The sequence below is a fragment of the Aythya marila genome, assembly GCF_965140915.1.
Source record: "Aythya marila genome assembly, chromosome: 17".
Taxonomy (NCBI): domain Eukaryota; kingdom Metazoa; phylum Chordata; class Aves; order Anseriformes; family Anatidae; genus Aythya; species Aythya marila.
In genome coordinates this window covers 13,802,059-13,826,986 of record NC_139058.1, presented here as the reverse complement: position 1 = coordinate 13,826,986, position 24,928 = coordinate 13,802,059, and the positions used below count along the sequence as shown (strand labels likewise).

Sequence of the window (24,928 nt, the reverse complement as noted above, 5' to 3'; positions counted from 1 at the left end):
GAAAGTGACTGACATGTAAGTCATTTGGTTGGCAGGATATTCATTTTGAAATGAAGGGAAGTATTTTGGCATGCTGCGGGGCCAAGAAGTTCCAAGAATACCTGTTGCATATTTGTTATGAGTACCTCATTAACACCAGTACTAAACACACAATTAGATCATATTGCCATCAATTATTTTTTTTAAAGAGAAACTATGAAAAAGAAAACATCTCCAAATACTTCTTATATATATATATATATATATATATATATATTATTGTGCTTTTTAAACACACCTAAAAATAAAGACAATACATACTGCACATTTAAAGGACCTAAGGAGAAAGGCTTACAAGAGGCTGAACACACTAATCTCCTATTGTCTAAAGTGAAAACTAGACCTAGTGGTGAGGAGACGTACATAAAAAGAACTACTTCATTAAGGTTGCAAGAGAACCAAAAAAGGTGAAATATAAAATATTTTCATAGCTTTCCTCCTTCACTATTAGGTTAGTCCCCAAACCACATGAAAAGAAGCAGAAAATTGTAAACTGAGCATAATTATACCTGCAGCATCAGCAGAAGTTATAGCAAAGTCTGGGGCATTGCTGACACAATCAGATATCCAAGGTGTCTTCTCTCCTCTTCACTTTTTCTCATTAACATAACAAGTCTATGCTCTAATTTTTCAGACCATAGATATATGCAGGTTTGGTATTTCCTCTCCAGTTCTGCCAGAAGTCTGGACAGCAAAGTTTTGCTACTGAATTGCAAACTTCCTAGACACGTCACCTGGAATTAACACTGGAACTTCTTTATTCATTTTGCAGAAGACCATAACCTCCAAAACATAACATCAGAGGTTTTTTTTCTGGTGTGCTCCTTAGTCCAAAGTTATTAATTTTTTTTCTGCATTAGTGTAATTTACAGCAAGACAGCTTAAGCACACTGACAACAGGGAAACGTACCAGTCACCTTACAAAAGATTTATTACAATCAGCCCTGCTTGCAGCAGTCCTCAGGCTGGTAAAGGCTGCATATTTTGTTCTTGGAACCTTTCTCACATGTATAACAGAAAAGTCATCCCTGTTAAGAAACCTTTAGCCAATTAAGCTCCTTCTGTTTGCTGTTAATGTGCTTGCCATATCAGCCTGTCAGAGCCAAGCCTGTAAATAATTGCTCCAACTGTGATTATTCATTCAAAGGAAACTGCTGTTTGGTCTCATACCTCCTGGCTTTGTTACTAAATTCGTTGCACTACATACAAAGTGTGGAGAGAGATTCTTAGAAGATCTAGCCCTTGCTTTGCTAGGATGATTCTCTTCTTCAGCCAAGGCAATTCATTGAGATGTCTGGGCTTGAACAACAGTATGAATATGGAGGAATGAGACCAATTAAAACTCTTAAAATTTGTTCTTTCACTGGAAACTAATTAAAAATGCATCTTTGCCTTTATATTTGCACTGTGGATAAAACTAACACTTAAAAAAAACACCAAGGTACTAGTTCATAAGAACATCCAGAAGCTTCTAGAAAAAAGCTTCTCTTTTACCTCTAAATTCTAGGAGAATTAAAAAGCCATGTGCTTTTTTTTTTTTTTTGTGTGTGTGTGTGCATGTGAAGTCTTGTAAAATCCATATGCCATCAAAATGGCCATTACTAGCAACAACCTGTCAAGGAAATCTGAACACCCTTCCAAGGAAAGAGGCAAAGAAGAACTCCAAACGTAATTTAAATGTCTCAGGCAGAACTGAAACTGACCATAGCTGAAGTACAATTAGCCTCTCCATTTTATTTATGGGACTGCTGATTCATTATGAACTACCTAAATTATCTAGATAGGCCATTTAAATGCACCCTTTATCTGATGAATAATAAATCTTGAAGGTTTTTGTATTGGGTTGTGACATTATTATATGCTCAGAGTGAACTTTTTATGTTCTAATCTATTCTGGCTAGGTTTATTTCATTTCCTGATACATTTAAAAATTGTCAATTAAGGCAAAGCAGCTGGTCATAAACTGATCTCATTTCCGTCATTTGCTTTGCTTTGAAAGCTGTCCTTGTGTTTCCTCATGTGTTCTTTTTTCCTTACACATAATAAAAATAATTACACTTCTGGTTTGAAGAACTTGCTTTAGCATTACCATCATTATTCTGAAATAGTTGATTTCAATAATTAGACATTCTACCCACTTGCTTAAACATTATTTGATTGTTATCATTGCATTCATACTGAGAATGAATATTGTCCAAGGATTTCTGATGTTTATACTACAGTGCTGCAGGCCCTGAATTCTAAGTAGTATAAAGATCAATAAGTTATGAAAAAAGGCTTTGAGAACAAGGCCTTTAAGTGACTTCAGTACAGACCTAGCTGTGTTCCGTGTTTCCAGTCCAGATCTTTTTTCAGGATTTTTGTTTATTTTGTTTTGAAGGTTTTATTAAAAGCTGTTTCTATTAGCAGTTATAGAATAAATACTACATAGTGTGTTAAGTTTGAGTCAGGACCTAAGAATGTTTAGTTGATTTTTATTTGAGTACTGAGGACTATTTACATCAACTCCAGAGATAAAGACTGGACCTTCACAAGCTGCCTAAACAACATTTCAGTACTTAATTACCTTTCTAAAAATATGTCTTGCTTTGAAAATCCTACCCTTAGGGACATGAAGAGCTAATCCTGTTGTTGTTAAGGAAATTTCTGCTAAATTCTTACAGCCATCAGGTAATGTCTTGTGAATTCTCTATTTAATGCACTTTAATATCCACTTAGGTAAGATTTACAGCTCCAGAAGAGCCTTTTAAGCTTATATATACACCACAGTGGGTGAGACTGCAAACAGCTATAATTTTGTGTTTTGAAAAACTAAGCCATATAAAGTACAGAGTCACTGAAGCAGAATAAAAGAAGGATGTCACCCTGGTTTCTTCTGACTTGGTTTCACACTGAGTGTGGCACCCTTCACCAAAAATAACTGCTCATCTATAGTGATATGGAAACGATTTGTGATTTCTAGGCCCTACACCTCACAATTTTTCTAGAAGCTTAACAAGATTAAATAAAACAAACAAATAAATACAGACTATTTTGTTTGTCTACTTCCTCTTTATATTTATCCTAAAACAATTTCAGGGGAATTTGTAAGCTATGGAAATTATCTGATAACAGGAAACTACAAGTGTTTCTTTGTAGAACAAGTAGTAAAAATTATTCTGTCATGGGTGATACTGAGCTAAGTATCACCTGCTTGTGAGCACACTTCTCAGCCTTGATAACAACATCGTTATACACAATCTAAAAATTTACATGCAGGTTCCTTTCAGGTGTCCTCAGGTAACTTCTTGCCTTGAAACTTTTTATGAATAATGAATTGTTAACAAAGATGTGTGGTCTGGAGGAGCAGTTGCCTCTGGCAACAGGCAATTATGACCTGGTGAAAATTCACCACAGAGCCTGTCAAAACACACACTGAGCTGAGCATACTAGGTACTTTATGCATAAAAACACCAATACAGATTTTTTTTTTTTAACTTTACATTCTCCATTTCTTTTAAAACTTATATCAACAATGGCGTAACTTCTCAGTTTCTGAAATACCCAGTATTTAAGTGTTCAACTACCAATTTTAACATGGTTAAAATTTTAAACACATTTGCACAGTTTAGTAAACAACTATGGGTATTAGTGTGTTATGGGTATCAGGTGTGTTAAAATACATCCCATGAAACTCCTTTTCAACCAAAACCACTTTGTGGCAGAATTTTTATTTAGACAGACAGTGTTTGCTTCTGTCAAAAATTTATTTTATATTTTAATTTCTTTTTTTTTTTTTATGGAGAAGTCTGTACTTTCTGCTGAAAAAATGCAACTAAACCAAAAAACATTTTCATATTTGTAAAAATATTCCATTAAGTTTTCCCATTTTCTGCTCAGCTCTATCTACAAGTTTTTTTTAATGTAATGGGTAGTGCATTGTGTCTGTTTTTTCTTTCCCTGTGAATTGTTACTTCAACAAGATAGCAGACCAACTCCTGCCCCTGAAACTTTAACAAAGTTTTAAGAAAATTTTCCAGCAAAGCCTTTATATACTGTCAGTCTTTCTACTTTCAACAGAAGTAGATCTTTACATAAGGAATACATCATTTTAGCATTGAACAGGTTTCTTACTGCTACACCTAACAATGAGTAGAGAGAATTCTGCTACCTGAATAAATCCAGAACAATCTCAAGTGAAGGTCTAAGAAATACTCTGAAATTTAAACAAGTCACTAAACAGGATCAGGACCAAATTCTATCTTCCATTTATATAATCAAACTCTATTTACACCATTGAGTTGCTTCTTAAAACCTACAGGACAGATCAGACACCAGATGATCTTCGAAATCTTTTCCAACCTTAGTGATTCTATGATTCTGTGAAACAAAATGCACATTCTTACCTTTGCCTATAGAAGTGGCTATTCCATTCACTAACTGGGATAGAGATTTACTGGGAGAACCAGGAACATCTGAGGATGCTACTGTGTTACTGCTCAGGAGATCAATCTTCCCTGCTTGCTGCCGAAACTTCTCCAGCTCTCTGGACAGGAGGTTAAATTGTTCACTTTGTGTCCGGCATTTTTCCTCTAGCTCTCGGACCTTGGCCTGCACAAGCAAGACATAACACAGACATTTGTCTGATGTCAGAGCAAGTTATGAAAGGATTTGATTTTCCAAAAGTACCAGGATAGGCAAACTATTTGGGATAAAAGCACCCATTGTTTTTTGTTGCCCCTAGTTTTTGTCCCCCTAAGTTCTCATTCATATTTAGAACAAAACCTTTTAGTAACTCTTCAATATTGAGGTAAATATTCTTCTCATCCTCAATTCCCAAAGTGGAAATTCCTCATCATAATTTTTGCCTAAGAACATCACTGCCAAGAACACCCGCAAACAGAACGTATGGCATTGTGACATACACACGTATCTGAATGTCACTTTTGTATATTTTTCCAATGTTTTCTAAAACCAAGGTACTTTTCTGAGGTTTGCCCATCCTCAACTATTAAGTTGAAGAACTCTGAATCACTAGATAAACTTTAATATATTAGAAACCAACAAGAACAGCAAAAAACATTGGATCATGCAGAACGTGGGACTAGCTACTGGCTGAATTCCCTTTCAAAAATAATGCTCCTCACTGTATGTGCCAAACCACGCAGAAGTAATTCAGACAGCAGCCAAGGGAAGATTGTTTGCAAGCTTGGGAGAAGTATAAAAATGTCACTGTGGGCAAACATTTGTTATAATTTTGAGGCATCAGGAAATAACAAAACGGAACTTAAAAGATAAGCTTCTGTGATGACTTGCAAAATTTGCCTACATACTGTTTAAGAAATCTTCACATGAAAAAAATGGATGGTGTAACTGAAAGGAAAGATTCCCTGGATGAAAAGAATTACAAATGGCATGGGAATTCAGGATTTCTTCTACAGCTTTAACTCAAAGCAAATTTAAGAGTGGCAAAGACAGTGAAACATGAAAATACCTTTCATTTTATCCAAATCTGCACATTTAGTGTACCAGCTAAATTAAGAATATATTAATGATTTTAATATAGCACATTTAAATTTCAATCTGCATCTATAAACAGCCTGCATATCTGCTTGCATACACTATAAGGTGTTCTTGATGAGTACAAACAGAAATCAAGATTTCCCAGAAGGCTGGAAAAGATCACATTAATTAACACCTGTTGAGAAGACTGAAGAATTAGCAAAACTCCTGAGAAATTCACTTGTGAGGTCTGATTTTCACACAGGGGAAAGCAGTTGGTCTGTACTCCGGAAATGTGCCAGAGAGACTACTGTTTGTGACCTAGGGAGCACCCATGGCTCACATGCTGTGACCCTAACACTGCAAGCAGAAGCAGCTCAGAAGTAGTAATAGGGACCTTAAATGGAAAGCTCATGCGTTAGATCCTAATCTGATGCTTCACGATGAAAAAACGTCACTTTCCTTCATTAAAACCCCCTTTATAATATTTAAACAGCCTATTTAAACAGCTGTGCTAGCAAAGGAAGGCTGGATATCAATGAGGTTCATTCAAGTGTGCTAAGGTTTCTTTTTCTTGAAAGAGAAAAATTTTCTCAGTTCCTATGAGGAGGAAAACTGCATGTAATACATATGAAGAAAACTACACATATTACATAACACCAATAGAAGGATCTTAGCACAACTAAAGATAAACAAAACACTCCTTATAGTCCCCAGAAGAACATATGAATCCAAATTTCCTCACTAATGATTGTGCGTTTGCTTGTTCCTTTTTTGGAATAAATACATTTTTAAAGCTACAATAAATTTTGAGGATGTAATTTCTTTGTACTTATAAAAACACAAATTAATTTAGTTCTGCTAAAAAAGTCTCAGTGTATATATATTTAATAACTGATTTGCATTGCAGTATGTGCCAAAAGTATGTCACTTTTCTTTTGATCATCTAGAATCTTTATCTAGAGTTGTCCTCTCAGGATAGTACGAAGCCTGAAAGAAAAATGCCTTTACTGCTTTTTTTAATCAAGCTTGTGAGTTAGAAGCGAGCACAGATCTGGTGCTGTATAAAAGAAAAACTACCGTAAGAGCCACAATAGTACAGAAGTAACAGGAGGCATCCCTGTATCTATCTTTGTTTCCTGATTCCAGAGAGGTGCTTGGTTCATTTTTAATTAGCCAGACTCACTTCTCTATAGAAAATCAACGTGCTCATACATATATGAAATGATGCACAATGAAATGAAACATGTGCTTGTATTCTCAGAAGCACTGAATTTGTACTCTGTATCATGGCACTGCCCAGATAGTCTCAATAAAAATAGCGCAAAAGTGTCACATCTACCAGATCTCCCTACGACTGAACCTACCTACAGCAGTCCTTGAGTGACAAGATATCCTCACTGCAGACCATACTGAATGTACTTCACTTAGGACTGAGTTATGAGAACTTAAATTTCTCATAAAATACACAGTGCTAAACAGCTTCTTAAACATAAAATCAAGCAGACTTCATCTATGACAAGACAGATATTGTTCACACAAGACAGATAAGATGATGAGCAGCTTTCCAGGTGGATAGCTTGAATTCAGACTAGTATTTTATTTCATAGTTTAACTGTTTATGTAGCAGGAATGGCTTTCAGTAGGTGTCTAAATAAATCAAGCCAAGGTGAAAATATGGCATAAAGTTGTCTTTGTATAAACAATGAAATGATCTGAATTCAGGTAAAATCCACGCAGTCTGAAAGCTACAATCTTGAATAAACTATCAAACCATTCTTAGTGGGCATGCTCATAAGAAGTTCACTTTCAGAAACAGTATTTGTTTCTTCATTAAATCATGCCATATTTGGAGGTAAATCTCTTGTATAAAAAAAAAAAAAAAAAAAGAAATCTGTTTTCAGCGATTCGGTATCAGGCCAATCAATACCAAGCATGCTTGCATAACAATGGTTTTAGCACACATGCCATGCAAGGTTAGGTAGGACTATCATACTTATTTTAAAGGGAAGTGCAGGATTTGGGACAGGGAATGGAGAATAATGCCCTAAAATACCTGCATGCTGTCCAGCGTGTTCTGGATGAAGTGCAAAGCAATAAATTTCAAACAAGACACAGTAAACAAAGAGATGTGAAATAAACAAAGAAATAAAACCAGTTTTGAACACTTTTTTTTTTTTTTTTTTTTTTTTAACATTTCAAAGCAAAAAACGTTGGAACAGTTAACAGGTGTAAAAACATGCATTAACACAAAACACGTATAGAACGTTTGAGAAATCCATACCACTGCTGATCTTGAATTGCAAAAAGCAGATTAAATAAACCAAATGCTAAGAATTAATGGGCCTAAGGCAACAAAAAACAAAAGCTTAAGAAACCTTGATGGAGTTATGCAAATCAAAGTTTGCAAACAAATCAGCTAAATAGGAATTTTGTTTAGCTTAAGGTGGTAAATAATCACTTGCCTGCTTTGTTTCTACTCGTGTTTTCCTGCATTATATACTTTCCACCATGCACTAAATTATTATCTTATATTCTTAAAGGCAAAGCAAATTTAATATATATGTTAATAATGAAAGCATATGAGTAAACCCTTTCCATGGGAATATTAATTTTAAATAAACTTTTTGTTTGTTTGTTTGTTTAAAAAAAGAGATTATCAATGCATCAGAAAGTTTATCTTCATAAATTCATCTCCAGTAAGTACACAGACAGAACAACTACCATTAGAAGGAAAAAAGTCCAGAAATTATATACTAGAAACAGATTTCGAAATGAAATACAGATAAGCACATTTGCTATAGTCAATCTATGTTCTTCTACGTTCTTTGGATATGCAAGTTATGTTAAGAATAAGCATTTAATACCTTTTCCTCTGGCAGAAAATCTAGTTTGATAGTTATCACTGAAAATTTGTTACGCATGAAAAAAGTGAAGAACAAAAATTAACAAAAGTAGGTCTGGATACAGTTAGGATGCTACTTTCTTGTGTGCCTGTATTTCCTGACACAATCTTATCCATGTGCATCAAAACATATGATTGTAACTTAAAATAAAGAATCTGTTAGCCTAGTTTTGGAAAACTGGAAAGGAATTGTTCGCTGTAGGATTTTTTTTTACAACGTAATACAACATAACCTTGTACAACATCATGGGTAATCCTGCATTGCTATATACCAGACTGGGAAAGAAATAAAAGGTTTTGTCAGCACCAGGAAGACTCTTAAGTATTTTAATTTATTGGAATTCTCATCTGATTTTTTTGTGTTTGCATATATAATTTAACCATACCTGTGTGTATCCCCTATAGAATTTCCATTACTGTAACAGCCACAATTAAAAAACTGTAAAAATTTCATTCTGGTTGAAGACAAAGAGGTTTTGTAAACCTTGCCCGTTTCCAACTAAAGCTGGCAGCAAAGCTCATGGTTTTTGAATGGGAGTAAGAATTGCTCCTATTCATCATGTTATTTCTATGCAAGAAACAATCAGTTCTGTATCCTTAGGCACAGAAGACTAAAATACTAGATTTTTCATTAGGATGAATTTCTAGGAAATGCACCATACCAAAAGTCACAATTGCTATGAGCAATTGTTAATGAAAATACTAAGATTTTTTGATGTGTCTTTATGGATGATGTTGCCTTAGTATATGCAGTTATTTAATGTTTTAAAAATTAGTAAAACCAATTACCCAAATCATCTCTAAAAATTAATTTATTTCACAGTGTTTACTTCCTAAATTCACTGTTCACTGGCAAATTCTAAAAACACACTGCACCTTAGTTGGGAAATGCAAAGAAAGGCTATGCTGGTGATATACAGCAATAGGATTAGAGTCAATCAATATGAGTAGCATCCTGAGAAAATTCAGACAGGATGCAAGAATAATATTCTTCATATTAAAGGTACTGAAAGACCAAAAGAGGTTGCCTGTGGAGGCTGTCAGATCTCCATTCCCACAGATATTTAAAAATGGTCTGGGCAAATCACTGAACAGACTATAACAACTTTGAAGAGGGCCTTTTTATATATTTGATATACATACTTTTTATACATCTGATAATAGTTTACAAAAAACGGTACCAAAATTTCCATCTTATACAAACAGAAACTGAGGGACAAGTGTGACTTCCAACAGCCCAGTTTAAAGCTCTCATGACTGAATTGTCTTTATAGCACCGAATCTTTCAGAAGTGATATTCCTGTTAAGCCATCGCATTCAGAATGGAACCTCCACAACCAGAGGATTGGATATCTTCTTACCTCTAGCAACTGAACCGCTCCTTCATGTTCCTTCTTAGCTTCAACCTGAGCCTTGTTTTCATACATTGAAAATAAATAAATAAAATAAATAATAATAAAAAAGAACAGAAAAATGTATTAGGCTATAAATAGAATATTGTAACTGCATAATGTAGCATACTGTATACTCAAATTCAAAACCTTGGTGTTTTGAATTTGAAAAAAGTCTTGGAGTGCTGGCTTGTGCAATACACTACAGCACTTTGGTTTCAAGCCATTGAAATACCTGTATATTTTTAGGACACAGAATCTCAGTGAAGCTTAGTGGCATTAACATTTAGTTAGAGCAAGACAAGCATGCACAACAAACTGCAAGAACACATCATAAGAATCTCTGAAACCCTCTAAAATAAAACCAAGAAATGAGCTATTTCTGTCAACTCTACTTTGCAGGAGTTTCAGAGAGTAGAAACCTACTGTACTGGTTAGGAAAAAGCAAAACAAAAATTAAGCTCATTCTTTACATGCAGCAACACCAATAGCTCACAAAACACTTCAATACATCCACAAGAAAGGTTGTCTGTAAATGGGAGTACATTTCGAGTTCAATCAACTGAGCCAAAGAAGAAAAGAGGGAGTAAATGAGAGTAGGAAGTTGTTATTATATGTAGATCAGAAAGTAAGTTATCAAATTTGGCCAGAAGTCTAAGCCTTAAAACTAGAAAAAACTAGCACTCAGTAACTTTGTGCTACCCTCACTTTACTTCCATTTAAGTTTTCACTATCTTCTTTATTGATGCTTGCCCAAGATGAGCAACACGTTTTTTTTTATTAACCATTGCATTATGCTGATGTCAATGCAATGCACAAACTTTGCCCCTTGGATTCTTTTTACTGTATCTCAAAGACCATATCCTGCTCATTCCTCATGAGAGAAATGTCTTCAAACTGTTTAGCAGAGGGCAGTGCCACAAAATTTAATGGGCCAGATACTGCAATGAAAGACATTTTTCCAGATGTATTAGGGCTACCATACTCAGTTATCGTTTTGAATGGAAGCTGGGTCAGGCCATAAAGTCACAACCCACAACACATACTTGAACTATTCTTCACTGTCATGCATGGTAATAAAGCCTGCTTTACCCCTGCAAGCACAGTCATATTTCTTCCTGTACTACAGTAATGAGTCTTATTACTAGTATGTGATAAAATATTGGCTCCAGAAGCATTAGCAAAAATATGATGGCAGGTAATAGAAAGCCTTGTGCTATCCATCATTACAAGTTTTATAAAATCAGAATATGAGTTCTTGATAAATGATTAGGAAAGCTGTGTCAATAGCTATCTCTCTTTTTCATCATTCTGTCTTATATTAAGGCTTTGTTGGAGAAAAAGACCATCTGATTCCCTATCAGCACAAAAACTGGATGAACAATATTATGTTCTTCCTTTTAGATTGATAGTCTGAACAGTCTGCATGTACATTAAAAACAGAATGAATTTTTATTTATAATATCAAAATATGACAGGAAATGCATTGAACTGTACTAGTAATGTGCATTGTTTCAACACCTACATTTCTGTAATTCATCAGCAACTTTACAACAGTAACAAGATATGTGGTGAAATGTCGAAATATCATCCTGTTAATGCCTGCAGTTACAGCTTTCATTTCACAATACTTTTTCATGTAATTAGATGATAATAATAATAATAATAATAATAATAATAATAATAATAATAATAATAATAATAATAATAATAATAATGTAACACATTTACTAGGCACATTGGGAGGTCAGCTCTGGATGAAATGTGAGCCAGCAATCCCTGTTAATTATGGAAGCAAAGTATTACAGTTATTTAGGTATGTGATTTATTTAAATGACTCTTCTGAAAATATACACCACATTGTAATGTTGAAAGGAAATGCACTGGATACCAGCAATCTAGAGGCAAAAGCAGGACAAACTAGTCTTGGTGCTCATCTCCACAACCACACCTAGAGAACTGCAAGTAATAAACTAGCTTGGCCATCTGTCTACAAGGTAGAATAGACTGCAACACAGACACCTAAGTGATCTTATATTCCATGCTACTTGAGATCCACTGAACAAGAATTTTATCATAATCACAGGCTACAGATGCCATCTAGTTACATTCAACAAAATACCAAATATAATACAATCTTGTTTGTGCTTTTAAATGTCTATTTATTGTGCTAAAGCTTAGCAAAAAAAATAATGATTATCAGAACAGTATGAGGGAGATTTAACTTTTGATGCCAGTCTATAGCAACAACAAGAAAAACAAAACATAGTTCAGATTCAGATTTAGTAGAAGAATGCAACAAAAAAATTAGCAAGAAGAAAAGTTGCACCTTTCCTTTGTTTCTTTGCTTTGACAAGAAATTTAAGTTTAAAATTCATGTGGAAGTTCAAATGATGGCAGCTGAATATTTATAGAAATACTATATTTCTATAAATTCTATATAGAAATACTATATAAATAGTATTTTTAAATACGCCTAAAAAGATTAATTGTTAAAGACTAAAAGAAATTTAACTGGAAGATTTAATTGGGTCAAATGGAACATTCTGTTTCAAACAAAACTACATCTTTATACATTTTTTTTTAATTCTGCTGAGAAAGTCTGTCCATATCAATTCTCAAACTATCATTGGCATTATTATTTCTGTATTTTAATCTACTCAAACAGTTGGAAACATCAACATTAGTATTTAGACAAATGCAACTTTAAGTGACTTTGGCAAAATTGAAACTCAGTGCCATGTTTTTATAAATTATAATGAAAACTGAGAAGTAGCACTGTGATAAAAAATGTCTTGGAAGGGATTTTCAAATTAGAGAATGAGCTTGGCAATGAGGTACTTAACAGTTTAGTTAAGAAACATATCAACTGCAACATGTAAGGACCTTGACTAGGAGTTACTTCAAACTAATTTAGTGTAGTAAAGTAGTGAGAATCACCAGTGACTGGAAGCCAAGGAAATCCTAATAAAACATTAATGTGTCAGTGAGAATGACTAACTGTTCCAGGTAATCCTCGAGTACTGTGTTCAGTGTTGGGCCCCTCGCTACAAGAAGGACATTGAGGTGCTTGAGTGGGTGCAGAGAAGGGCAACGAAGCTGGTGAGGGGCCTGGAGAACAAGTCCTACGAGGAGCGGCTGAGGGAGCTGGGCTTGTTCAGCCTGGAGAAGAGGAGGCTCAGGGGCGACCTTATCGCTCTCTATAGGTACCTCAAGGGAGGCTGTAGCGAGGTGGGGGTTGGTCTGTTCTCCCACGTGCCTGGTGACAGGACGAGGGGGAATGGACGAGGGGGAATGGGCTTAAGTTGAGCCAGGGGAGTTTTAGGTTAGATGTTAGGAAGAACTTCTTTACTGAAAGGGTTGTTAGGCATTGGAACAGGCTGCCCAGGGAAGTGGTGGAGTCACCATCCCTGGAAGTCTTCAAAAGACGTTTAGATGTAGAGCTTAGGGATATGGTTTAGTGGGGACTGTTTGTGTTAGGTCAGAGGTTGGACTCGATGATCTTGAGGTCTCTTCCAACCTAGAAATTCTGTGATTCTGTGATTCTGTAATCAAACTGGCATGGGAATGTTCAATTCTCTGTATTTTGATTAACGTGAAATTAAGACAGGATTCATTTCTGACATTTAAGGAAACCAAATATATTCATAGAATCATAGAATCATAGAATCATAGAATATCCTGAGTTGGAAGGGACCCTTAAAGATCATCAAGTCCAACTCTTGACACTGCACAGGTCTACCCAAAAGTTCAGACCATGTGACTAAGTTCACAGTCCAATCTCTTCTTAAATTCAGACAGGCTCGGTGCAGTGACCACTTCCCTGGGGAGCCTGTTCCAGTGTGCAACCACCCTCTCTGTGAAGAACCCCCTCCTGACGTCCAGCCTAAATTTCCCCTGCCTCAGCTTAACCCCATTCCCGCGGGTCCTGTCACTAGTGTTAATGGAGAAAAGGTCTCCTGCCTCTCGACACCCCCTTACGAGGAAGTTGTAGACTGTGATGAGGTCTCCCCTCAGCCTCCTCTTCTCCAGGCTGAACAGGCCCAGTGACCTCAGCCGTTCCTCGTACGTCTTCCCCTCCAGGCCTTTCACCATCTTCGTAGCCCTCCTCTGGACACTTTCCAACAGTTTCACGTCCTTTTTATACTGTGGTGCCCAGAACTGCACACAGTACTTGAGGTGAGGCCGCACCAGCGCAGAGTAGAGCGGGACAATCACCTCCCTTGACCTACTAGCGATGCCGTGCTTGATGCACCCCAGGACACGGTTGGCCCTCCTGGCTGCCAGGGCACATTGCTGGCTCATATTCAACTTGCTGTCTACCACGACCCCCAGATCCCTCTCTTCTAGGCTGCTCTCCAGCGTCTCATCGCCCAGTCTGTACATGCAGCCAGGGTTTCCCCGTCCCAGGTGCAGGACCCGGCACTTGCTCTTATTGAACTTCATGCGGTTGGTGATCGCCCAGCTCTCCAACCTGTCCAGATCCCTCTGTAAGGCCTTTACACCCTCATTCGAGTCCACAACTCCTCCAAGTTTGGTGTCATCAGCAAACTTGCTCAAAATACCCTCTATTCCTACATCCAGATCGTTTATAAAAATATTGAAAAGTACCGGCCCTAAAATGGAGCCTTGAGGGACCCCACTGGTGACCGCCCGCCAGCCTGACGCAGCCCCATTTACCATAACCCTTTGGGCCCTGCCCGTTAGCCAATTGCTCACCCATCGTATGATGTTTTTATTTAGCTGTATGGTGGACATTTTGTCCAGTAGGATCCTATGGGAAACCGTGTCAAAAGCCTTGCTGAAGTCCAAAAAAATCACATCAGCTGGTTTCCCTTGGTCCACCATACGGGTGATCTTATCATAAAAGGAACTCACGTTAGTTAGGCAGGACCTACCCTTCACAAACCCATGCTGGCTGGGACCAATGACTGCTTTGTCCCCCAGGTGCGCCTCAATAAGTCCGAGAACCATCTTCTCCATGATTTTACCAGGCACTGACGTGAGACTGACAGGCCTGTAATTGCTAGGGTCTTCTTTCTGACCCTTCTTGAAAATTGGCACAACATTAGCCAGCTTCCAGTCTACCGGGACCTCTCCAAATTCCCAGGATCGTTGAAAAATAATTGAAAGAGGTTCCACAATGACATCCGCCAGCTCTTTCAGCACCCGGGGATGAATCCCATCCGGACCCATGGACTTGTAGGGATCCAGGTGGAGTAGCAAATCCCGCACACGTTCAGGGTCAATTGGGAGTTTGTCATCCCCACCGTCCCGGTCCTCCAGCTCAGGGCACCCTGGGTCCCGAAGCCCATCATCGGCATTGAAGACAGAGGCAAAGAAGGCGTTAAGTGTCTCTGCTTTGCCTACGTCATCGTCTGTGAGGAGACCTTCCCTATCAAGGAGCGGCCCTATGTATTCTTTAGTTCTCCTTTTTCCATTTACATATCTAAAAAAACCCTTTTTATTTTCTCTCACAGACACAGCCAGCTTCAACTCTAGCTGTGCTTTGGCCACTCGAACTTTCTCCCTACAAACACGAACAGCATCCCTGTATTCTTTCCATGACACCTGGCCCTCCTTCCAGTAGCGAAACACTCTCTGCTTCCGCCTAATCTCCATTAGAACATTCCTGGTCAGCCACGCCGGCCTCCTGCATATATATTCTTGTATTCTTGAGCCAAATAAAAAGGGAGGAAGGAAGAAATTAAGATAGGTTGGAACTGGGGGAGGGGGAAGGGAGCTAAGAACCAGTTTGGAAGCTTTGGATTAAGTTCCTTTAAATCAAGAGATTTTTGTGACCTGTGCTCTCTAATTTGCTGTTAAACTTTACTTTCCCTTTTGTCACTTACCTTCTGCAGGAGTTCAATTTCCTGCTGTTTGGCGTTGAGAACAGCCAAGGCTTGCTCATGCTCCAATTCCAGCTGTTGCCGCCGTTCAGCAGCCTCTCGCATATGCTGTTTTAAAAAAAAAGAAAACAAAACTATCAGGAGACTTCAACATACTCTGCCTGTAGCCAAACATGCTGCCATTCACAGACATGCAGATGCTCATCTCAACGTAAAAAACTCTGGTATCACTGACAAACAAGGGGGAATCTGAACAGGGTTTTAATTTGACCAGTCCTTAATAAGCATATTGCCAATGCTAAGCTCAGGTATTTTGACAGCAGTCTCTTTCAGAAGATATGACTGTCATTACCTACAGTGTGGCCTCTGTGATGCACAAGTGAGCAGAACCCATTTTAGCCATTAGATACATACTTATATATGGCATTGTGCTGAAAAATTAAGCTTGGAAAAAAATTTGCTTGACAGTTCCCTAAAGGACTCTTTATCTAGGATATGGTTTGTGATTTGCCTTCCAAATGATGACCCAAAAGAAATAGTTTACCTTTCCTAATCTCTGATCATTAATTACAGTGAATTACAGAAAGCGAAACTAAAACTGTTAGATTTGGACAAAAGTCACTAGACAGTACTTTAAAAAGTTTGAAGAACAGTTACTACTCATGCTTCGAAGCAATATGAGACATGGTTCTTGGGAAAAGCACAAGCTGAACAATGTCAAGACACTCTGTAGATAGAAATCTTTTTCATTACAAGTTATATTATTCTCTCAATAGCATTATAACTTTCCAACAGCCTGTTTAATAAATGGGAGTTAAGAAAGATCTCTAGATTCCGATCTCTTCTCTGGCGAAATGGGTATTACAGATTTTTATTTTCAAAAACTATATATTCTTTCTCTAACGCTCCCAGAGCAGAGATACAATGCCTTATCTGCAGCACCATGAGTTATTACACAGAAACCTACTAGGAATCAGCACTTGGAAACAGAAGTATATGGCTGCAATAGACAAGAACAGGCCAAAACATTTCTTATTGTGTACAAGAGAAATTTTTATCCAGCGTATTGCTAACCTTTAATGAGCTGTAATTCTCTGCTACATGTTACTAAAAACAAAGAAGGATAGAACAGCGAGACTGACTTCTCTCAATCTAGATGTTTGCAAAGAAAGCAGAATTGTCTCCAGTACTCCACCTGGGCTCTGCCTGGGGTTTATTTATATGATACGTTGGTTGAATAACAACAAAAGAAGGCTTTGCAATTAATCAGTTTTGACTCTCAGCTATGGCTTGTTTTCTAGGACTTTTTGCAAGGATTCAGTACTTTGGCTGTAGACACTTCTGAACTGTACATATTATACAAAGGATAAATGGACTTATTTCTAGGTAATATCTATTTTGAGTATTTAATAGTGACCAAAAATAATGGTTCCAATTTTCATCTCATCTAAACGAGCATAACCTGTTTTGCTAATGAGCACTACTCATCATTTAAATTGGCACGAAGATACATTTACTGAGCTCAGCAGCTTCCATCAAGTCTCATGTAAAACTTAATACTGATGGAGCATCATTTCTTATATTCAAGAAACAGTGATGCAGTCAAGTAATTTTCAGACAGCAACTCTATAAACATTTTAACTATCAAAAAAATAATAAAAATAGAGGTCTCACTTCACAGTCTCAAGATTCAGTAACAGATTTTGTACAGCATATTTTGGTACTTTAAAATTCTTACTACTTTTACAGAAACTACTACAGAACATTTATAATCCTTTGCAGAGATCAATAAATAATACCAACCATACAGTGAATCTATAAATGTAATGAAGAAACAGATTGTGAAACATGATCTGTGACTCTCCCCTGCTTTTAATTGCTCTATTTCCCAAAATATGTATGTAGTGATCTGCAGTTCACAGATTTTAAGGCCATTTCGTCATCTATGCTAATCTAGAAGTCTCTCTCAGTGTTTCAGTACTGTTGTGATCTACTTAGTATTTAAAGGAGCACGAATCTCTTCACCCCAGCATCTGTCCCTTCCTTTGCACAGCAATTAAATCTCCCTGAAACCAGAATCCATTCCTCCCCTCCCACTCTGCTCACAAATTGGTTTTGTCTGCAAATCTGTTTTGCACTTCCTATCCACACATCAGCTGCTGTCATTTCCTCTTCCAAGCCTGAGGGGAATAGGTTACAGGAATGGAAGAGGACTGCAGTGATCAGTAGAAGAGTATCAGGGAGGAAGATCTCAGCTGCCGAATTCTTTCTGCTTCTTCCTTCAGAACTGACTTCCATGATGATAACATTGCCACCAGCAGGTAGGTAGTGGCCATCCATTTGTTCATGCTACCGACATTCTTAATGTAAGGCAGGTTAGAACTTCCTAAGCACATAAATTTGCACTTCCCTTTTTGCATCCTTTCTACAGGTCCTAATAATGTTATTCTAACATCATTTTAACATCAGAAAGCAAATCCACAAGTATAGAAAAACACAGTAAGGACTTCATATTAAAATAAAGAAAAAGGTGAATAACCCTCTATCCTTCAAAGTAAGTGTGAGGAAGGAACCTTTTAAGTGCATCTTTCAGATCAAAGGCAGGAATCCTACTATGGAGCAGAAAATGAACTGATGATACCGTCAATATCTTTATTTTCATTTAAACTGCTAAGCTAGACAGCTGTCTGGAATAAAATGTTTCTGAAATGGCTTCTAAGGACCCCAATATTTATTTATTTTTCAATCAAAAACTAATTATTGTTTTTCCAGCTTCCTCATGTGCAGCAGAAGGATGTGACAATGAATAGCCCATCCTAGCTCCAGCCCTCTCACTCCTCACACTGTACTTCCTACAGTCGCAAACAAAACACAGAAACCCATTACATCCTATAGCAGAGATTTTTACACTTCTAAAATGTGCAACCAACCAATGTTAAAACAAGCTCAAAAAGCTTTGAAGTACTAGAGTCTTGTAATGAGACAGAACTTGTACATGATGTTGAATGGGGAGCAAATTTAATTTTCACCCAAGTACACTGCTCAAAGGACTTGTCATCTGCACTTGCAGATGGGTGCACACCATTGCACTGACATGAATGGAAGAAGCTGGCTGAACACATCAGAAAATCAGTACTGTTCTGTGTGAGAGGCATTGTGAAGATTCTCAGAAGTTAGCTAATTCAGCAGTTCTTCGTCTTCTCTTTTCAGCTTTGTTGATACCTCCTGAGATAACAGAAATTGTAACTGTATTTCTCTTTTGACAGGGAAACTAGGCTAAGTATTTTGCAAAATTTACCAGTGGTTGGAAAGCTGCAAACCATTTGTCGAACCACTAATTTCCTGAGCATATGAGGGCACACATGAAATAATCTGCATCTGTTTGGGTGTGCTTTAGTGCTGAAGATGAGATTTAGGATTTCAAGTCTGCTCAAGGTACTCTGCCAGATCAGAAGGGTTGTACTCAAGAGAGAGAACTCCAATATACCACTCAGTATAGAAGTTTTGTATTCCCCAGAAGAAAAGGAAGGAAACAACAGAAAAAGTGAATTACCTTCCAGTGCTAGAGAAAAACTTCCTGCTTGTTCCTGGGAAAAGTCATGTTAGTCTAAAGAGAGACAGCAGTGTATCACTCTCCTACTCAGTTATGCAGTTTAATTTTTCTTTACCACTACAGCTATTTCTTATCTGCACATAATAATAAGTTTATTCCATTGGTGCTAATTCTTCAAAGGTAAATAGCATATTGATAAGCCACACTGCACAATATACATAATAGTTAACCCTCTTTGGCATTACCTAGTATGTGATTTCAGTAGCTTGGATTTTCTAGAAGCCCCTGGAATAAGTTGGTTTATGCAGCAGTCAGCTCATTTTTGATAACCCTTTGGAGGCTCAGAAAGAGGGAGGTAACAGTTACCCTTTATTTCCATCTATAGTTGCAAAACCTTCACCTCATCTCTAGAGCAATATCAAATAAAGCTTGAGAGAGGGTTTCAACCATGTATTTACCAGTGCAACAGGCCGAAAATAAAATCCCTCCTTCTCAAAATTCAGACCGCCAGCTATTTTCATCACTGCAATCATCTCCAAAAGCCACATATATTCTAATGCAGCCAACAGCAAAACTATTTTTCCTCTTTTAGAGGGAGCCTGTTGTGAGTTTAAAGTCATTAACAAATCATATTTTATATAAGTGATTGTGCTCATGCAAGCATTGGCTGAAGCCAGTTAGTATTGTTAAAACATTCTGCCAAGAAAAATCTTGCTTGAAATTTAAGATCTCAGACCAGTAAATTTTATTTCCAACTCCCCCCAGTTTCAGGTTATCCATTCCTCCTTTAGTTGCTACTTCAGCAGTTTGGACAAGTAAAACTTGGCATTTGAGAAGATGAAAAATAAGCAGCTATTTGACAGCCTGTCAAGAAAGGTTCAGCACTGGATCAATGCTCCACTCTTACCAGACAAACATATTGTGCATTTTTCTGAATGCTCTGAAGTGCAGAGAGGAGTTTACAAGCATTTTCTCTCTCAAAAATTCTTGCTGTAGTCTACACCAGTGCAGTTCTTTTACTGATAAAATAGTGTAACTCCATAACATTGTTATCAGTATTGATATCTATCTATCTTCACTAATCTTAGTTGCTTAACCCTTGTCCAAGTATGACTTGGTGGCAACTCTCACCATCACAACTTCCATATATGCTACACTAAAGAAACTTGGAAATAGTTTTCTATTTAAATCAGTGTTTTTAACATGTCATATGCTTCCTTCCACTAGTTCCCTCTACCCATTCTCGTTGGACACCAGCTTGTAGTTTGTAAGTGACCTTCCAGACTCTTCTACATTACTCTTGATCCATCTGTTAGGTTTGTCTTAAAAGTTTCACCTACATCTTTATTTTGCCAATAACACTTGGGGAATTTGGTTGTTTCCTAGCTGAGCACTTTTTCCTTCCCACCACTAGAAATCTGTGCATTTTGTTTCAAAATGTAGAACTAATTGCCCCCTTGCATTAGCTGATAAGTGATAATCTCTTGGCTGATTCAATTTTCCCAGTGAATTTTACCCTTACTCTACCCCATCATCTCATCTTTATTAGATTCAGCTGGTGAATTATCCTATTTCATGGAATCAGTTTGTTCTATGGCATTATGTACAATATACAACCAGGCAAAGAGAAGGACAGCATCTTCAACTACACAGTAAAACCTCTACTGAAAAATAAATACACTTGTGATTCAAAATACATTGCTGATTTTTTCCAAGTTGAAAAGGAGGCACCAAATTGATGATGTGCAAGCAACTGAATATCTAAGAATGGCTAGACACCAACATGCTTATATTCTCTAGAAGCATGTTAAAAGACAGGTGGGATGTACCAGGTGGGATGACTTTAATTCTTTCTAAGTAAGACTTCTCTAATAAGACTAGCAGGTTTTGCAACCCTGTCCTGATAACTGGATTAATTCCACAGAAGTAATACGAGTTGGTACCAACAGCTTGTTTCACAGGGTCACAGTAATATTTTGCAACAAGATAGATTGGCTGACAAAGCCCTCTTTAAAGGAAAATATCATGGAAGTTTCTCATGTTTCCTTCAACAGCATACTCACTCACCATCCTGTTCCTCTTTCTCATCTTGATTTGCCTCCAGTAACCACACAGTGAAAACCTACATCCCATTTCTTGTAGAGTATCAGATAAAGATCTCTCTCCTCCTGATAGTTTGAAATCCCTTGTAGGTACTTGGCCTACCATATTCCATACTTTTAATCATAATTAATAGAGGCATTCAGGCCTCTTGTTTGCAATGCACTTATGCTTTTGTGACTCACACAAGTGATAGAAGTACTGGATCATTGGACTTCACAGCATTATACATACCTTTAGGACCTGCTCTAAGTTCTCCAGCTTGGCTTGGAGCTGGTGTTTTCCCTTTACAGCCAAATCTCGTTCTTTGGTCACTCTAATAAGGGTTTCTCTAAGATGGTCATAGTCTGATTTCACCTAGAAAAATAAAAATGTGATTACTCCCCAAAGACCTAATTAATGAAGGGAAAAATATAACTGACATAAACACCATTTCTGCATTATAAAATGGAAAAAGAAAAGAAGTTCAAAGAAAATAGGGAAGAAATATAAAAGGTAAATGGAAGGGAATATTCTGTGATTAAATTGCGTGCATCTCATGTACCCGTATTTGTGAAACATTTTCTTTTGAAAGGAGCTAAAACCTAGCAATGAAGTTGTAGTTATGCATAAAGATAGCAAAGGTAAATAAATATACTATATAATAAACAAAATAAATGGTAATTAAACAATTCCCAATTTCCCTGGATCTCAGAGGCATCAAAGATGGATGTACTATAAAGAGACACAGATATCTAAAGTGCAGATAGAAAAATAACTCATATGTATAAAACTTATGCGTCTTCCTGGACTACTTTTTAGTTTAACTTCAGAACAGAATCAAATGTATTATGGTGCATAATCAGCCTACACTAGTATTTGAAATGTGTCCATACAATTCAGAAACAGGTATTACTATGCAACCCTTGCTCTCCCTTAAAATATTTGCATACAGCAGTTTTTTAAAGGACAGATACTCATCATAGTAGGATTTGTTTTCCTGCTTAATTTGTGTGGTGCTAACTTAACCATTTCAGTATGAATAACTCCTTTTATACAGGATTTTGTGACTCATCAATTATAGTGATTATTTCATAAACACACACAGAAAATAAGAAAACAAAAGATTGAACTACTTTATCCTGCCATGGAAAAGTCCTTTCTTTAATTTATATCAGCTGAAAGTCGGATATATATGAAATAACCTAAGCATTTTATGAGCTTATGTCCCATACCGATGTGTAGCACTAAGATTCTTTTAGCTCGTACCATATCAAGAGCAGCAATGTTTACTTTAAGAATGAAAACCCATCACTAACAGATACCTTGGTAAAAAATAGATAGTGTTCATGTGCTATTTCATAAATACTGCTCTTCCCTTCTCTGCAATGTTAATAGGATGTCAGAAGGCAAAAGAAAGAACCATAATATTTTTAGTGAACAATGTTCCAAGCAGTATCTGTTTTCCCTTGCTAACTGCAACGCAGTTAATGGAAGCACAAATGATGCTGGGATGATAACTAACAAAGGACTAACAAAGCATGTGAAGTATTGGGAAAACACATTGGCTTGCTTTAATCTTGGTGCAGCTCATCTTTCCGTCTAACTTCTGTTAAAGAAGTGTCAAGCTCTTTTTTTCTAATTACTGTAATTTCATTTTTTTAAAGAATGAAAGGCAATAAGCAATTTCTGACATGGGTATCTCTGAGATGATTTTTTAAAGTGATGTTTTGGAAACTGATTCAGCCTTTCTATTTGCCTTTTGGCTCCAGTTTGTTAATTTGCAAATTTTTCCATGGACCAAATAATCTCAGCAGTTGCAGCCAGCCCTCGTATTTGTCTTTGTAATAGGGAACTTTAGAGTTCAGTGGACTAGAAAAAAAAAGAAAAAGAAAAAAAAAGAAATAGGAGAACAGAACAAATCATGTTTTCCACAAGAACTGATGCAATTATTGTCATCCTTGGGATTTTTTTTCCATACATAGATTTTTGTTTTCCTCTTCCCTCATTTCTTTATAGCTAAGGAAACTATTAGAAAATGGATTTTCAGAATCTATTAACTTCCCACATCCTTTGTATTGTCTTTCATTGCTTAGATATGTCGGTGTATATTGTTGAAGAATAAGGAAGTGGAAAAAGGAAGCAATGAGGTATCAGCATCAGCAGTGCAAGTTCGTTATCACTGGTGACAGTTAATTTACTGAAAATGAATGAAGTACAAAATTTTGACTAAGTTTCAAGAAAAGGTAATTTTACTTAGGCTTTGGTTTTCCCTATCTCTGAAATCGTTGATACTGACTACTCCTGTGAAGTGTTTTCTAAATCTTAGTAGTCAGAGTAGTCTGAATAATTCTAGGGAGCTAGTGAGCACGGTACCTTTCTGCTGTGTGTTCTTCTCCATTGGCAGAGACAAGTCTATAGCAACAAACAGTACGTATCAGGCTGCTTATGTAATTTGGGAAGTAGGAACAGATAAAACCACAGATATTTAACACATCTTCTCAGGATTTTCATTCAGGATCACAAAGCACATACCTAGATTAGTTGAAGTGTAGGACCACCCAAGTGATAATCTGATTCTCTATGTTCTCTTTAAGCAGATAAGTTTTTGAACAATGTTCTGTGTACATTTTCATTTTCCAGGTTGGAAATAACACAACCTATTCTACTATTTGCCTTCCAATAATTACTCTTCATAATTTTAGCAACTTTAAATATTTCTGCAGAAGTTCCTATCAGGGCTTTTTCCTTCTGAATACTGTGTATCACAGAGCGGTGTGATCTATGTATTTATATAACCCAGCATAAAACCTGATGAGTCTATCATTTGTTTTGGTTTGGTTTTGGGCAAAATCTGTTGTTAAACACAAATGTAATGCTGCCTCCAAGCAGGCTGTGTTAGAGCATATGGGATATGCATGAACTTGAATTACACACAGAACACATCAAAACATCAATATTCCCAGTGGCAAAAACAGTTGACCTAAATAGAGTGCCATCATAAACAGTTCTAATTTCACAACAGAAACTTAGGGAACATTTTGATCTGTTATTTTTCTCTGTTCAAGGCATCAACCAATTTATTTTTCATCCTGTGACTTCCCAATTACTAAATGCACCCTCATTTGAGTCAGTTACGAATACTGCTGAAGTATGTTCCACTTTCTGAACTCAAATCCAGAAAACAGTTATTGAAAATCAGCAAAGTAAACTACTGTTTTGTTTTGTTATATGAGTGCTAAGCTCCACTTGGTGAAAGACAATTTCCTTCTGTGTGAACTATAGTTTTTCTTCACTGATATGCTCAGACTGAAAAATGTTCTCTGCCACTCACAATTTACTGTGTTGTACATAAACCACAGGTGCTGAGCTATGTCTACTGTGCCTGAATACAGAAAGGCACCTTTGGCCTTAATTCTAGACTTTGGCTAACTTCTCACACCACTGATATTGTTTAGAAAAGATGATTCAGAAACTACCATGAAAATGGTATGATTTCAGGCATCGTAGAAATAAACTCTGAATAAATAATACCTATTCTCTTTTTATATAAAAACACTAACATATACATATTCAGATGAGCAGCAAAACAAGTCAAATGCCAATGTCATAGCAATTCTAAGGATACAAA

The 24,928-nt window shown here is 36.8% G+C and overlaps 1 protein-coding gene across 9 annotated transcripts in view; it reads right to left on the bottom strand.

The window, feature by feature from the left end:
- RIMBP2 (RIMS binding protein 2) overlaps positions 1-24,928 on the bottom strand; it is a 78,675-nt gene that overhangs the window by 37,623 nt on the left and 16,124 nt on the right. For 7 of the 9 annotated variants that reach the window (XM_082774310.1, XM_082774312.1, XM_082774315.1 and 4 more), the window contains exons 3-6: positions 21,553-21,675; positions 15,669-15,773; positions 9,787-9,837; positions 4,425-4,629 (exon numbers count right to left, since the gene is read on the bottom strand). In XM_082774310.1, the coding sequence (XP_082630436.1) occupies positions 4,425-4,629; positions 9,787-9,837; positions 15,669-15,770 (358 nt within the window). In that variant the 5' untranslated portion in view covers positions 15,771-15,773; positions 21,553-21,675. The remainder of the gene's footprint in view (positions 1-4,424; positions 4,630-9,786; positions 9,838-15,668; positions 15,774-21,552; positions 21,676-24,928) is intronic. The other 2 variants (XM_082774311.1, XM_082774318.1) reach the window with 1 other exon arrangement.